Here is a 12,657-nt window from a genome sequence, read left to right on the forward strand (position 1 = left end):
TTCTGGTTCAGGTAGCTGTGGATGGAGGTGGGGTTCACAAGGTAGAAGCACATCAGCCAAACACAGGAATAGGTAGGACAGGTGGGCAAACAAGAAGAAGGAGCGGTCAAGTAGGTGAGGATCAGCAGATCTGGAACAGAAGGGGCTTAGAGTCCTAAAATCTTGGGTCCAAATCCTGACATTACTATTTCCTATTGTATACTCAGCTTCAGAAATTCTGATTTCAGAATTCTTTGAGATTTAAGTTATTTAACTGAAAGGTGGAGGCTACAATTCCTGATCCACATCTTCTTAACCAGGGAGTGCAGAATAGAATAAACTGGGAAAACTTTCTGAGGAAAACAAGTTTGTATTCCACACTGGAGGCTGAAAGTCCAGCAAGTCTCAAGGTGGTTTCAGGCATGGAGGTTTGTGGGGATGGTCCTGACATGGACTGTTTTCTCCTGCTCCTTCTCTCAGGAGCAGCCTCTGGTCTCTGAAGAGTATGCATATTCCCAATGAGTCTCAGGGTGCAGGTGACTAAGCAAAGCTGAAAGTAATGTGGTCATCACGTGCAATTGATGTATTTGTAAACATGGGATGGGAATTTGAATAATTGATTTGCTTGCCTATAAAACTGCTTGCTGTACTGCCCCAAAGCATGATTTCTTTCCTCACCAACCCACCACCATTAGTGCCTCATGAGCAAATGTTTCCCCATGGACCTGCCACCATCGGTGCCTCCTGTAAATTTAATGCACCAATGTCTTTCCCTGCTGGTTTTCTGGATGACTTCTTTGGAGTATGTAAATGAACCTTACGTGCAAGACCTCTCAGCTTTGGAGTTGCCTTGTTACAGTGCTTTTGCAAGCTTTTCAGGCAATCCTTTTGTGCATCTCTGGCCGTGAATCATGGATCAGCTAAGATCATATAAATGGAACCTTAGAACTGTCCTCAATTCCTACCAAACCCTGTGGATTTAATCTTCCTAAATAGCTCTTGAATCTATCCATCCATCTCATCCCTTGAGACTTACTCAGACTACTGCAGAATCCTCCCTCACTCTCCAACTCTTCCTAATTCCTTGCAATTCATCTTCCACATAACCACCAGTACAATCTAATACAGGAATTCACGTACATAATTCTCCTGGTCAGGATAAAGTCCAAAGACCTTAGAACAGCATGCAAAGACATTGGTGGTCTGGTCATACCTTATTTCCCCTCCACTCCCCACCTGCACCCTATGTGCCAACCATGCTGTCATCTGTAGGAATGTTCTGTTCTCTCTCATCTCTGTGCTGCCACCTGGAGTGTCCCTCCTCATCTCTTCCTCAACCATCACCTTCCTTCTGGGACCTCCTCAGACCTACCGTGCTCCCCAACAAAGCTTAAGGGGGACTTGGGGCCAGGCCAGATCGATTTTATGGATTTTAAGGGACATTCCAAAAGATCAAGAAATGCCTAAAGAAAGTTACAAAAAAGCTGTTATTCTACTCTGGGAATGTACAGGAGGGGAAGGGGAGGAAGAGGGAGAGAGAGTGGAGGCAAAAACCCCATAATTAACATTTGGAGGGCAGCCCCCTTGTAGTGCACTCGAATTTGTTCCTCTGGATCAAATGGTCAAGCAAAGTTTTTATCTGAAAGTTTTGAGAAGGTTGTGTCACGGTTTGTGGAAGAAACGTCCCGAGTTGTGGCAAACAGGTGACTGGTTCTTCCAACACGACAATGCACCTGCACACACCATGCTGAGTGTTCAGCATTTTTTAAAAATCAAAAACGGGGCGAACAAGGGTGAAGGTTATTTGGCCAGTTCTGACTAATTTGAAAGGCATGACTCTCATGTCTCACCTTCCCTATTCACCCAATGTCATCCCAAGTGACATTTGTTGTTTGTTTGTTTCCCTGGATGGAAAATGTTCCTCAAAAGGAAACGTTTTGCCAACGTGGAAGAGGTGAAACAAAAAAGAGCAGAAGCATTAAAAGGCATCAAAACTGACAATTCAGAAACTGTTTTGAGTAGTGAAAAAACATCTCTATAGGTATATCACATCAAATGGAGAGTACTTTGAAGGTGACTGAAGTTTAAACATGTAAGAATACACAATTTTTTATAAATTTTTTTGGGGGAATCCCCCTCATGTGTTCATTTGAAGACCAATCAAGCATCCCGGTTTGAGGCCCTTCAAATTAGTCATAACTGGCCAAATAACCTTCATCTTTGTTCACCCTACTCTGATATCCTACTTTAAGTGAGCAGAGCACACATCTAGTGGTGCACAAAATAAATCCAAGGGCTATGTTTGCACAGGCAAGTCGTAAGGGAATTTCTAGATCCTTAACTACTTTATGTATTTTTTCTTCAAGTTGACTCAACTGAGAAAGAGTTTGTCTTTGTTTTTTGAGTTGAAGTCTTACTCGGTTGCCTGGGTTGGAGTGCAGTGGCAAACTCACAGCTACGCAGCTTGGACCTGCTGGACTCAGACCACCCTTCTGCCAATCTTCCAAGTAGCTGGAACAACAAACATGCTCCACCATGCCTGGTTAATTTTCTGATTTTTTTGTATAAACAAGGTCTCACTAAGTTTCCCAGGCTGGTCTCAAACCCTAAGCAGTCCTCTAGCCTCCACTTCCCAAAGTGCTGGGATTACAGGCAGGAGCACTGTGCCCAGCTAGCGCTTGTTGATGAGGCCTCATGATGGTTGTATTTTCCTTTCCTCTCCTTTTACAATCATGTTTCCCTCATTTTACAAAAAAAAAAAAAAAAAGGCTTGCTTCCCACCCATCCTAAATCTTGCTACAGTTCTGGGCTGTAGTTCCAGGCATAACAATGTCTGGGGTACCAAACAAAGGGACAATGAGAAAGTTTGCTGTCTGTGAAGTTTGTTTTTTTTTTTAAATATGTTACAACTCTTCAGCCACCCCCTTCTATCTTCCTAGAATTGCAGTTCTGTTAAAGTTTTGTTTTTTAAAGACAATAATTGGTTATAAACATTTAATATGCACATGTGGTTTTCATCATTTATACATTAGTAATAAAAGCCACCATGTTGTATACAAAGAAAAAAATTGATGACCCTTGTGTTCACAGAAAATAAAAATAATCTTAGTCTATAGATACTGTTTTATGACTGAGAAGTATGATGGAGGGAAAAGATAAGACTTGAAATTATACAAATATATTACATAAAACAGATTCAGCGAGGAAACAGAATGGAAATAATGATTTCAAAGGAAAAAAGTGAGGCACAAATTTCAACTGCAATTTTTTTTTTTTTTTTTTTGAGTTGGAGTCTCACTCAGTCGCCCAGACTGGAGTGCAGTGGCCACTCCCGGCCACCGCAGCCTCACCTGCTGGACTCCAGTGATCCTTCCGCCTCAGCCTTCCGAGTAGCCAGAATCACAGGCACGCGCTACCACTCCCAGATGATTTTTTGATTTATTGTAGAGATGAAGTCTCGTTGCCCAGGCGGGTCTTGAGCCCACGGGCTCAGGCAATCCACTCACCTCAGCCTCCCAAAGGCGCGGGATTACAGGCTGAGCCACCGAGCCCGGCTTCAACTGCAATATTTCAAATGGATGTTGATGGGTATCAAATACTTGGGCTTTGATAGTTCATCAGATATGCTAAAGAATTATGTAGTTGTTTATATTTAAATGCCAGTACTTGTGACAGTGACTATCACATCCTTTGCAAATATTTAAACTTGTGGTGAAAAATTTTAGAAAATTTTAAAACTTGTGGTGAAAAACTTTATGTGTAATGTGGGTTCATGGTTTAATACGAATTTTAGGGTATACTATAAGCAAAAAAATGGGAAGACCAATGTTCTAAGAAATAGCGGGTCACATCTCTAGGTGAGTATCTGAATATTTGGGATGGAGGAGGGACTTAGTGGCCAGGAAGAAAATCTGGACTTGGGAGAGGATGGAAAATAGAAAAATTTATCTGGATGTAGAGGCTGGTTCCCCTAAAGGCAACTGGACCACACTGGGCAGTGTTTAAATGCAGGACAAACTGAGGAATAATATAGGAAGTGACATTTGGAAGATCCAACCCAGCAGGCTGAACTAAATCAGGGTGAAACATCTGTCAGAAGATAGAGAAATCACATGTATGTGAGAGGTGATGAACCTGGATTCCAACCAGAAACTGTAGCCTGGCAAGAATGTCAAGACCTCAAGTAAGGACCCTGGGATTCAGAAAAATTCTCTTATTATGGTAGGCTGACCTCTGGAACAACCAACCTCAGTATCTCAATAGCTTAATATAGAGAAATTTCCGCCCCCTCCCCCACCATGTAACAGTTCAATGACTCAGGGACCTGGGTCCATTCTGTCTTAGTTTCCATCTTCCTCAGAAGTCTGAAGGAGAAGAGAGAGGGGATCAGGTGACAATGTTTATGGGCCCATTATGAAAGTGACATCTATGACTACTTCTGATTACATTCCGTTGGACAGAATTCAGTTGTATGGATACAATAATTGCAAGGGAGGCTGGAAATGCTGGTCTAGGCAAATGTCCAGAGGGAAAGGAAATGGGTTTAATGAACTTCTGACATGTTTCTTACCCCTGCCAAACTCTGGAGTCGGGCTTTGATCTAGGTATAATTTCTGGTTGCTTAATTTCCATAAGCTTGCTTCTTTATCTGCAAAACAGGGATAATAATAGCACCTGTTTCATAATGTGAAGATTAAAAAGATGTGGAAGGTACAGGTTTAGGACTCAGAAATTGTTAGCTGTTCATATTGTTTCCAGACATCACGGCAGGCCTTGCAGGATTAAAGGAAGTCAGAAATGGCAGCATTGGACCCAAAGCCCAGAGAGGCAGAGGATTCTTACCACCTTTGCTTGGACCTTTCTCCTCCAAAGGGTCCTTTTGATTTATTACCATGAAACTATCTCTTGACCACAAAGGCAAAATTTCAGCAATTCTCACCCAGTTCCTGGCTAAAGATGTCCAAAGAGATTTCTAAGTCAAGAGGGAACTGAATTTATATGCTTTGAAGAGAGGGGCTTGATGTTTGGGCAGTTTGTTATGTGTTAAAAGTGGATGAAAGAGCCATCCTACATGGCAGTGTGCAATGGGTCCCCAGAGACTGAGGGCTTGTGTGTATGTGTGAGAGGCTACATTCCAGCTTGGCTTAATATTGACTCCTACCATCTTGGAGTCCAAATGCTCTCTAGGCATAAAGTCATTTCCTCTAAAAGATTTGAAGATGCCATTATAAGATCAATTTCACCCAAAGAATCTTAAGCTAAGGTTACTATATTTATTCCTCTGAGAAAGGTGAAAGGTGTTTGATGAAAGTAGAACTGAACCCTGACTTGTAACCACTCAGTCTAATTTTGAAGATGGCACCAAGTGGCAGATACCCATTGACCTTGTACACAAAGCTGGTGCTAGTCTATGATCTGTTAGTGAAGTCAGACTACTCTGTAACATCTCTAGCAGGGTACTACCCATTCCCACACTATCAGCCATGCTGCTCAATCCTGTGAGCAGGCAAGTTGTTTTCTGTCCTTTTTAAAGGAACAAATGGCCTGGATTGAAAAACGTGCTCAAGGCAGACATTCTACTCCCTTGGTCCCCATGCACTTATTTATTGAGGGCCGATGATGTGCCAGGGATTGCATTTTGTTACATCATTCATTCTCCTCACAACCCTCCAAGGTGGGTAGTAAACCTTCATTCCACAGATGAGATTTGGGTTCAGAAATGTCTAGAAGCAGCTCAAGTTCATGCATCTACTAGGCAACAGATTTGAATATAGAACTGTGCTGCTCATCACAGAGCCCCCCTTCTCACTACGTCAGAGATGCTGAGTTCCTGAGCCCCACATGACCAGTGTTTTGAGCTCCTCAGGTGATTTTACTGGGCTTCCTGGGTTGCAGAGCCACTGCACTATACCAGCCTTCTTATAATTCAGGAGTTTTATTCCATGCTGCATCACAGGTTCCTTTAGGAGAAGGGGGAAAAAAACTATGAATGTTCTCCGCAGCAAAATAAACATGTTTTTATATACAAAAAAGTTGCATACAATTTCAGGTAATTATGGAATCTCTGAAGTTTCTACACAGATTCCCCAAGGGTTATAAACTTGAATGAAGAGCTGAGTCTATAAATTCTTGACTCTAATTACTTGGCTGCACATGGGAATTACTTGGGAGCATTTAAAAGATTTGGATTTCTGGGCCCCATCCCTAATCTACTGATTCAGAATGTCTGGATCTGTACTTCTGTAATAGGATCCCAGGTGATTTTTATATATCCAACAAGAAAACAGTCTGTGGACTGGCTTTTAGAGCAACTCCTCTAAATGATGCCCATACAGGGGATCAGAATTCATCTCAGCCATCTCTACCTGTGTCACATTAGGTAAGCTACTTTATTCCCATAACCTTCTATTTTATTTTCTGTAAATGAGGATAACAATTGTCCCTACCTCATAAAGTTGATATGGGATTAAATAAAGTATTCCATGTAAGTGTTTAATACAGTTTCTGGCACATAAGTACTCAATAAATGGTTAATTTATTACTAATTATACAATATCATTTTATTATCTGTGTAATGATTTCTGCAAATGGTCTCTTGGTTATTGAAGTGGGAACAGAATCCAATTGCTAGCCAACAGTTAACAAAAATACATGAAAGAAAGGAAAAAAATTCAAAGTTTATTCAACATTAAGAATAACAAATAAAGGTTTGGACTTAACAGCATAAATACCACCAATATCATGGTGTGCAATTAAACTAACCTCATGTCAACTTGTACCTGTTTAACAAATGCAATCTTTGTGGTGTTGCCAAAAGGATAATGGATTATTGTTATGTTTGGTAAGGTGCTCAAAAATTAAAGATTTTATGTTGACTTAAATATTCACACACACATACACACACTCCCCTATACACACTTGGCCCATTGCAAAATGTATTGACTCTAGTTGCTAAGTCTGATTTGGACAAGGTTTTGCTCATTATTTTGAAATTATATTACTAATAGTAGAAAAAACCTGGAGGAGACCTTGGCCTCACCAATGGTAGTTACTTAGAAGCCCTCAGCAGGAAGTGGGCAAACTAGGGGCAGAACACTTAGTCTTAGGCACCTGCAGGGTGCTGACCCCTGTGTTAAATCCAGATCTCTACCCACCGGGCACAGGCAGGCAGGCCAAGTCAGCCTGCCTTGGCATCACTCTAACTCAAAGTTTTCCTAAAAGGAATATTAGGGTAAAAGCTACTAGAAAGAAACCAAAGTATATCTTTGTATTTAGCAGAATGTCTGTTGTTTTACTCTGGGGTAGGGGGAAGGGTGCCACTTGAAATCCTTCCTGACTCTCCTGAAAACAGCCTAGACTTTTTAGATGTACGTTTAGCATTATTGTTAAGTTCCCCTACAAAACTAGTGAGTTAGTAGGAATCTCCGGGTTATCTAGTACAGCTTCCAACTCATCCATTGTCAGAATCTCATTCTTACTCTCCTCAAAGGGTCCCTCTGCTTTGAGGGATGGCTTCATGGAGGTCATTGTATTTGAAGACAAAAGGCCTATTACAATCTTGCCTAATGTGGTTTTTGAATGCTCCAAGGTGGCCATTTTCTCAAGAGGAGAAAGTGATCATTTACAACCCTCCCCTACATCCCCTAACTTTCTCCCCAAGGTAGTAGCAGCAGAAAGATTAGCTGGTCAATTTTTGCCTGTGCCAAATCTAAAGAAACAGTGATGTGACTTCATCAGGAAGTTCTCTGAGGCTCATTCCAAATCATGTCTATATATGTAAGTGTGATAGGATCTGGATTCATTTTAATGGCCAAATAATTAATCTATGAAAGATGTTTAGGATGAAAAGATTAAAAAATGACAACAGGACTCTCATAATAGCAGCAGTCTGCATCTAACCCTGGTTGACCCAAGTCACTCCAAGTTGGGCTGTGGCTTCTCATTCCATGGAGAAGATCTGCCTTGTTTACTAGTTAACTAAGCTGGACAGGCAGGCAGCCAGGCCAGGAGGGAGTGTGTGTGTGAGTGTGTGTGTGTGTGTGTGTGTGTGTGTGTGTGTGTGTGTGTGTGTGTGTGTTTTGACAATGACCTACATATAAGGCACCTGTACAGACTCCAAAGTGTTTAAATTTTTAAGACGAGGTAGGTTTCTGAAACCTCTCCTGGCACACAAGAGAATACATTTTATTATGATCTTTTTATTTCTTCTGCAGAAAACATTGTGGTGCTCCTCTGATATAAACATCTAATTCCAAGAAAGACCAGTGCTCAAATATAGCTTTTTTCAGTTACCATTTGATATTGCCATACATTTGGATGATCCATGGTACAATCCTTCAACACTTCTCCACTTAAAGATATAATCTGTCTTTGTTTTAATGACTACGATCATCTAGCAATTCTACAATTAGCCTCTTTGCCTGTAAAAAGGCCAACTCCATGCCTGCTTGTATTTCTTACTGAATATTTCTTATTCAGTTCTGCTTAAGATCGCCAATGGTTTTGTTGATTTTGTTATTCATCTGAACAATGTATTTCGGTTCCATAGTTATTCACCTGAACAATGTATTTCAGTTCCAATACTTCCCCATCTCCTGCCTTTACCTGTAGCTTGGGACAAAATGGATATCTAGTAGGAATATCCTATTGGTTGGGTTTCCCAAGACTAAACACTATGAGAGAAGTATTGCTGATGGATTGACAAGGAGACTACCAGATCATTAAAGAATTAGATTCTCTGGAGGCAGGAAACTAGAAAATCCCACTGATGAAAGAGTGTTTTAATCTAGCACAAAATGTTTCTTTGCAGTAACAGTGGAATCTCTTGACATTACACAGCTTAATGAAACAAAAGTACAATCACCTTTAAAGTCCAAACACTTACCAAATGATAAACCATACACATAGCACCGATATCAACCTTATACCGTATTAGACGCACAGCCCGCAGGGGAGAACAGAACTCTCTGGGGCACTGGCAGCAACACACCATTCCAGGAACTCAGAATTTTGAAGTGAACATTTTTGTGGCAGATGCTTTTCCTAAAAAACACTGTATCATCCAATAAATATTTGACTAAAACCCATTTTGTGCTTTTGGGTGACGTTAACTGACTTCTTTCTGAGGCCTAATAAGAAACAAGAAAGCTCCTTATATATTTCAGAACAGGATTTGTCACGGCAAGCCTCGATACTGTCATAAAATTTTAATTTAAAGCAGAAAACGTGCTGATGTGTCAGTGATAGGCTTAAAATATTAAAGACTTCAAAAACCCCCAAGCGCTTCTTCTCTGTACAACATTGGTGAATATATATCTTTGTTATATAATTTTAAAACACGGAATAGTTTTCCTTTTTTCTATATATAATATATGTCTTCCAAAATACATTGTCAGTATTTATACTTGAAAAATACTGTACAAAAAAGAACTTCCTATAATTACTCTGTATAAACATTAAACAATTCAATAATCTCTCCTTTTGGTCTATAGTAAACATTTAAATTGATTGGATTAACCACAGTTTGTGGCAACACCATCCCCTTCTGAGATACACCAGTGTCGTTTACATTCATTTTTTCAGAAGTCCACTTTATAAGAGCACATACGTTCAAAAGCAAACAGAATAAGAAACATAAGCTCCAGAATCATTAATTTATGAGGCATTCAAAAATGACACCGCTAAGAAAAAGGGTCTTACAAAACATCAACTTATTAACTTAATTAACTGATTCTTTTTAAAAAACAGCAAAGTATAATTCACAAAAACATATATTACAAAAATGGGAAAACTGAATCTTAAGTAATTGAATTGTGAATATCAAGAGGAATATGGAAAAAGTTAAACTAGAAAAGAAGGGGTGGGGTGGGGTGGGGGAGGGGAGACAGCAAAACCAAACATATCAATGTCAAAGGCTAATCCAAGACGCAGTTTTTGGCTCATGTACTGATAAATTAACCCCTTATTCTTAGACCTTCCATTTCCCTCTGCTTTCTTGCCCTAGGGAGGTTCTGGTCATGCTCAAATGCATTACTTTAGTTTTTGTTTTTTTAAAAGACAGTGAAATTCTTAGGTAGGGGAAATATCCTACGTCCACTAGTAATACTCAGGCAGCATGCTCTAGCGTACAATAGGATTATTGCTTTAGGTACAGACAGTGCAAAAACACACTCTGTGTTCTATAATAGTACTCTTACTTATCTGGGGTTGGTAGAATTAAAAGGAAACTTAGTAGATAGCAGTAAGTAAATATGGGATCTAATAAATCTAAACAGCACTTTAAATTTGAAGACAATTATCACCAAAACTGAAAATAAGAAGAAAGCAACCTATAAAGGGATAGAGCTGTGTAGTGCTAAGTTATTTTGTGCACCTTATTAGCATGGTAACTTATGGATTAAACAGAAACAAGAGCTTGTACTCTTAAAAACCGAGATCCACTATTTCACTAGGGCCCTTCTTGGTGAATCCAAGCAGAGTCCTGGAAGAGTAGGTAAGCTCCAACACAAAGCAACGCTGAAAGGGTTAGGAGTGGAGAAGGAGGGAGGGGATGGGAAAGCCACGAGAGGGCTCCAGAGTCTAGTAAAAACATGGCACCTTTCTTTTTTGGAACTAAAAGACAATGAAAGGGCTGTCTTAAAATGGCAAGTGCAAAGGAACACGCACACATCGCAGACCACACACATGAGCACAAGCACACACACACACACACACACACACACACACACACACACACACACACACACACAGATGCACACCAAAATGGGAGTCAGTTGTGTTGATGCCTCTGGTAAAGTGCTGATGTCAGAAAGGTTGGTTTGGGTGTGGTGCGATCAGACAGGAAACAAACTGTCCATCTATTCCAAAGCCAGCCCACAAGAGTGCCATTCTACAGGGGCCCGTGCCTGGCCTCATACTTGGCAAGTATGTTCTTGCATTTGCCCAGCTCCTTCCTCAAGTCAGCCACCTCCTGGCGGAGGGCCGAGTTCTCCTTCTCCAGGAACGAAGCCCGGATGGCGATCTGATTCTCCTTCAGCCGCCGGGCATCGCGGGAGCGTTTGGCTGCCATGTTGTTCTTTCTGCGCCGTGCCCAGTACTTGTCATCCTGCTCATTAGTTACAGAAGGAAAAAGAAACAAGATATTAGATTTCAGCAAAGCAGAGTGTCAGCTAGTGTGCTGGCAGCCTTCAGGGGTGTGCTGAAGCACTGGCCCGGGTTTCTTAGCTTGTGTCTCCTTCCTTTACCGTTCCCACATGTCTAGAGAAGGGTCTGTGAGTAATGGCTTCCTTCCTGGAGCAAGGACCAACCTGTCCCAACAGGCTACTACTCTCTGCCCAGCAGAGTATGTGCCCAACGAGGTAGAGATCCGAGGATGAATAAAACCCAGGGGTACACCTCACCCTGTAAATTACACTCCAACTTTCTTTACTTTCATTGCTGAAAATTATACCTCAAGAATACAATTTCTTCCATGGGCACTCATATGCTTGTTTTGGTATAAGTTGGTACAATATTTTTGGAAGGCAATTTGGCAATATCTATCAACTATTTAAATGCATGTACTATTGATTTAGCAACTTCTACTACTAGGATGTTGTCTTATAGCAATCTTCATACCTGTGCATACAGGCACAGGCATAAAATGTTTATTGCAGCATTGTAATAGGGGAAAAAAAGGAAAAGCGGCTATATCTAAGATACTGAATTACTATGTCATGATAGAGTCCTACAAAAGGATACTCTGCCACTGTTAAAATAATGACACACCTGAACCAGAAAGATGTTCATGATATGCCACTATGTGGGTGGAAAAAGTGTCAATTTGCAGATAAATATGTATTGTCTTATCCCAGTTTGGTTAAAAATCATAATATTATATATCCATAGAAAGAGGGTGGCTCAGAAGGATTTTTACTAAGCTATGAAAGTAAGATCTCCAGAAAGGGGATTGGAAGAGAGAAGCCAAGGAGAAAAGTCAAATCTTGCACCTTTTATTTTATATCCTTCTGAATTTTAGGATATTATATAATGGATATATACACTTTAGTAATTAAAACCAGAATTTTTTAAAAAAAATCCTTCAACCTGGCACTAATCAGTGTACTCACATGGGTGGCTAGCATTTAAGTAATTTAATTTCTAGTTTAAATCTTTTCTAGGCCTGAATTAGCCTAAGTAATATTTTACTGACATCAGCGGGAAAGAACTCCCTTCTTTTTCCCTCATTGCTGATCCTCCCACAACCAAGAAAAGGAAGAGCTTCCTAGGACGACTAAGAACTGTGAATCTTCTTTTAGACCTTCTAGTGTATTGATGGAGCCACCTAATGAATTTTGCAATTCTCCCTTTTTTTTTTAACAACTTGCAAAGTCCTAGCAAAGCTAACATCTACAGTTACAAGCCACCCAGAATAAATGGGTAAGGCAGTCCTTTCGGTTGCCCTCCAGGATCCTAAGGAGTAGTTGGCATTGGAGAAAGTCATATGGGCTGGGGTGAAGACTGCAAAGAAGGTCCAAGGTCAGTGGTTCACTCCCAAACCTGCCCATTACCCTTGACAGACATTTGCCTTACACAAGGACAGGACAGGAAATGTGTGCAGGCACTTCCTGTCTGCCGTTCACAAGCTGCTACTGCCATCTTAAATAAAGCAACCCCAGCTTTCTATACATTTCATAATAC

The 12,657-nt window shown here is 40.6% G+C and overlaps 1 protein-coding gene across 2 annotated transcripts in view; it reads right to left on the reverse strand.

Annotated features, from left to right (window-relative positions):
- Positions 1–6,636: 6,636 nt before the first annotated feature.
- Positions 6,637–12,657, reverse strand: part of HLF (HLF, PAR bZIP transcription factor) — a 63,027-nt gene continuing 57,006 nt past the window's right edge. The window contains exon 4 of one of the 2 annotated variants that reach the window (XM_008074469.2): positions 6,637–11,083. In XM_008074469.2, coding sequence (XP_008072660.1) covers positions 10,868–11,083 — 216 coding nt within the window. In that variant the 3' untranslated portion in view covers positions 6,637–10,867. Of the gene's footprint in view, positions 11,087–12,657 lie in introns of both variants that reach the window. The other variant, XM_021707241.1, reaches the window with a different exon arrangement.

This window comes from Carlito syrichta, unplaced genomic scaffold, assembly GCF_000164805.1.
Source record: "Carlito syrichta isolate Samal-C Ts95f unplaced genomic scaffold, Tarsius_syrichta-2.0.1 Scaffold316465, whole genome shotgun sequence".
In the NCBI taxonomy this organism is placed as follows: Eukaryota; Metazoa; Chordata; class Mammalia; order Primates; family Tarsiidae; genus Carlito; species Carlito syrichta.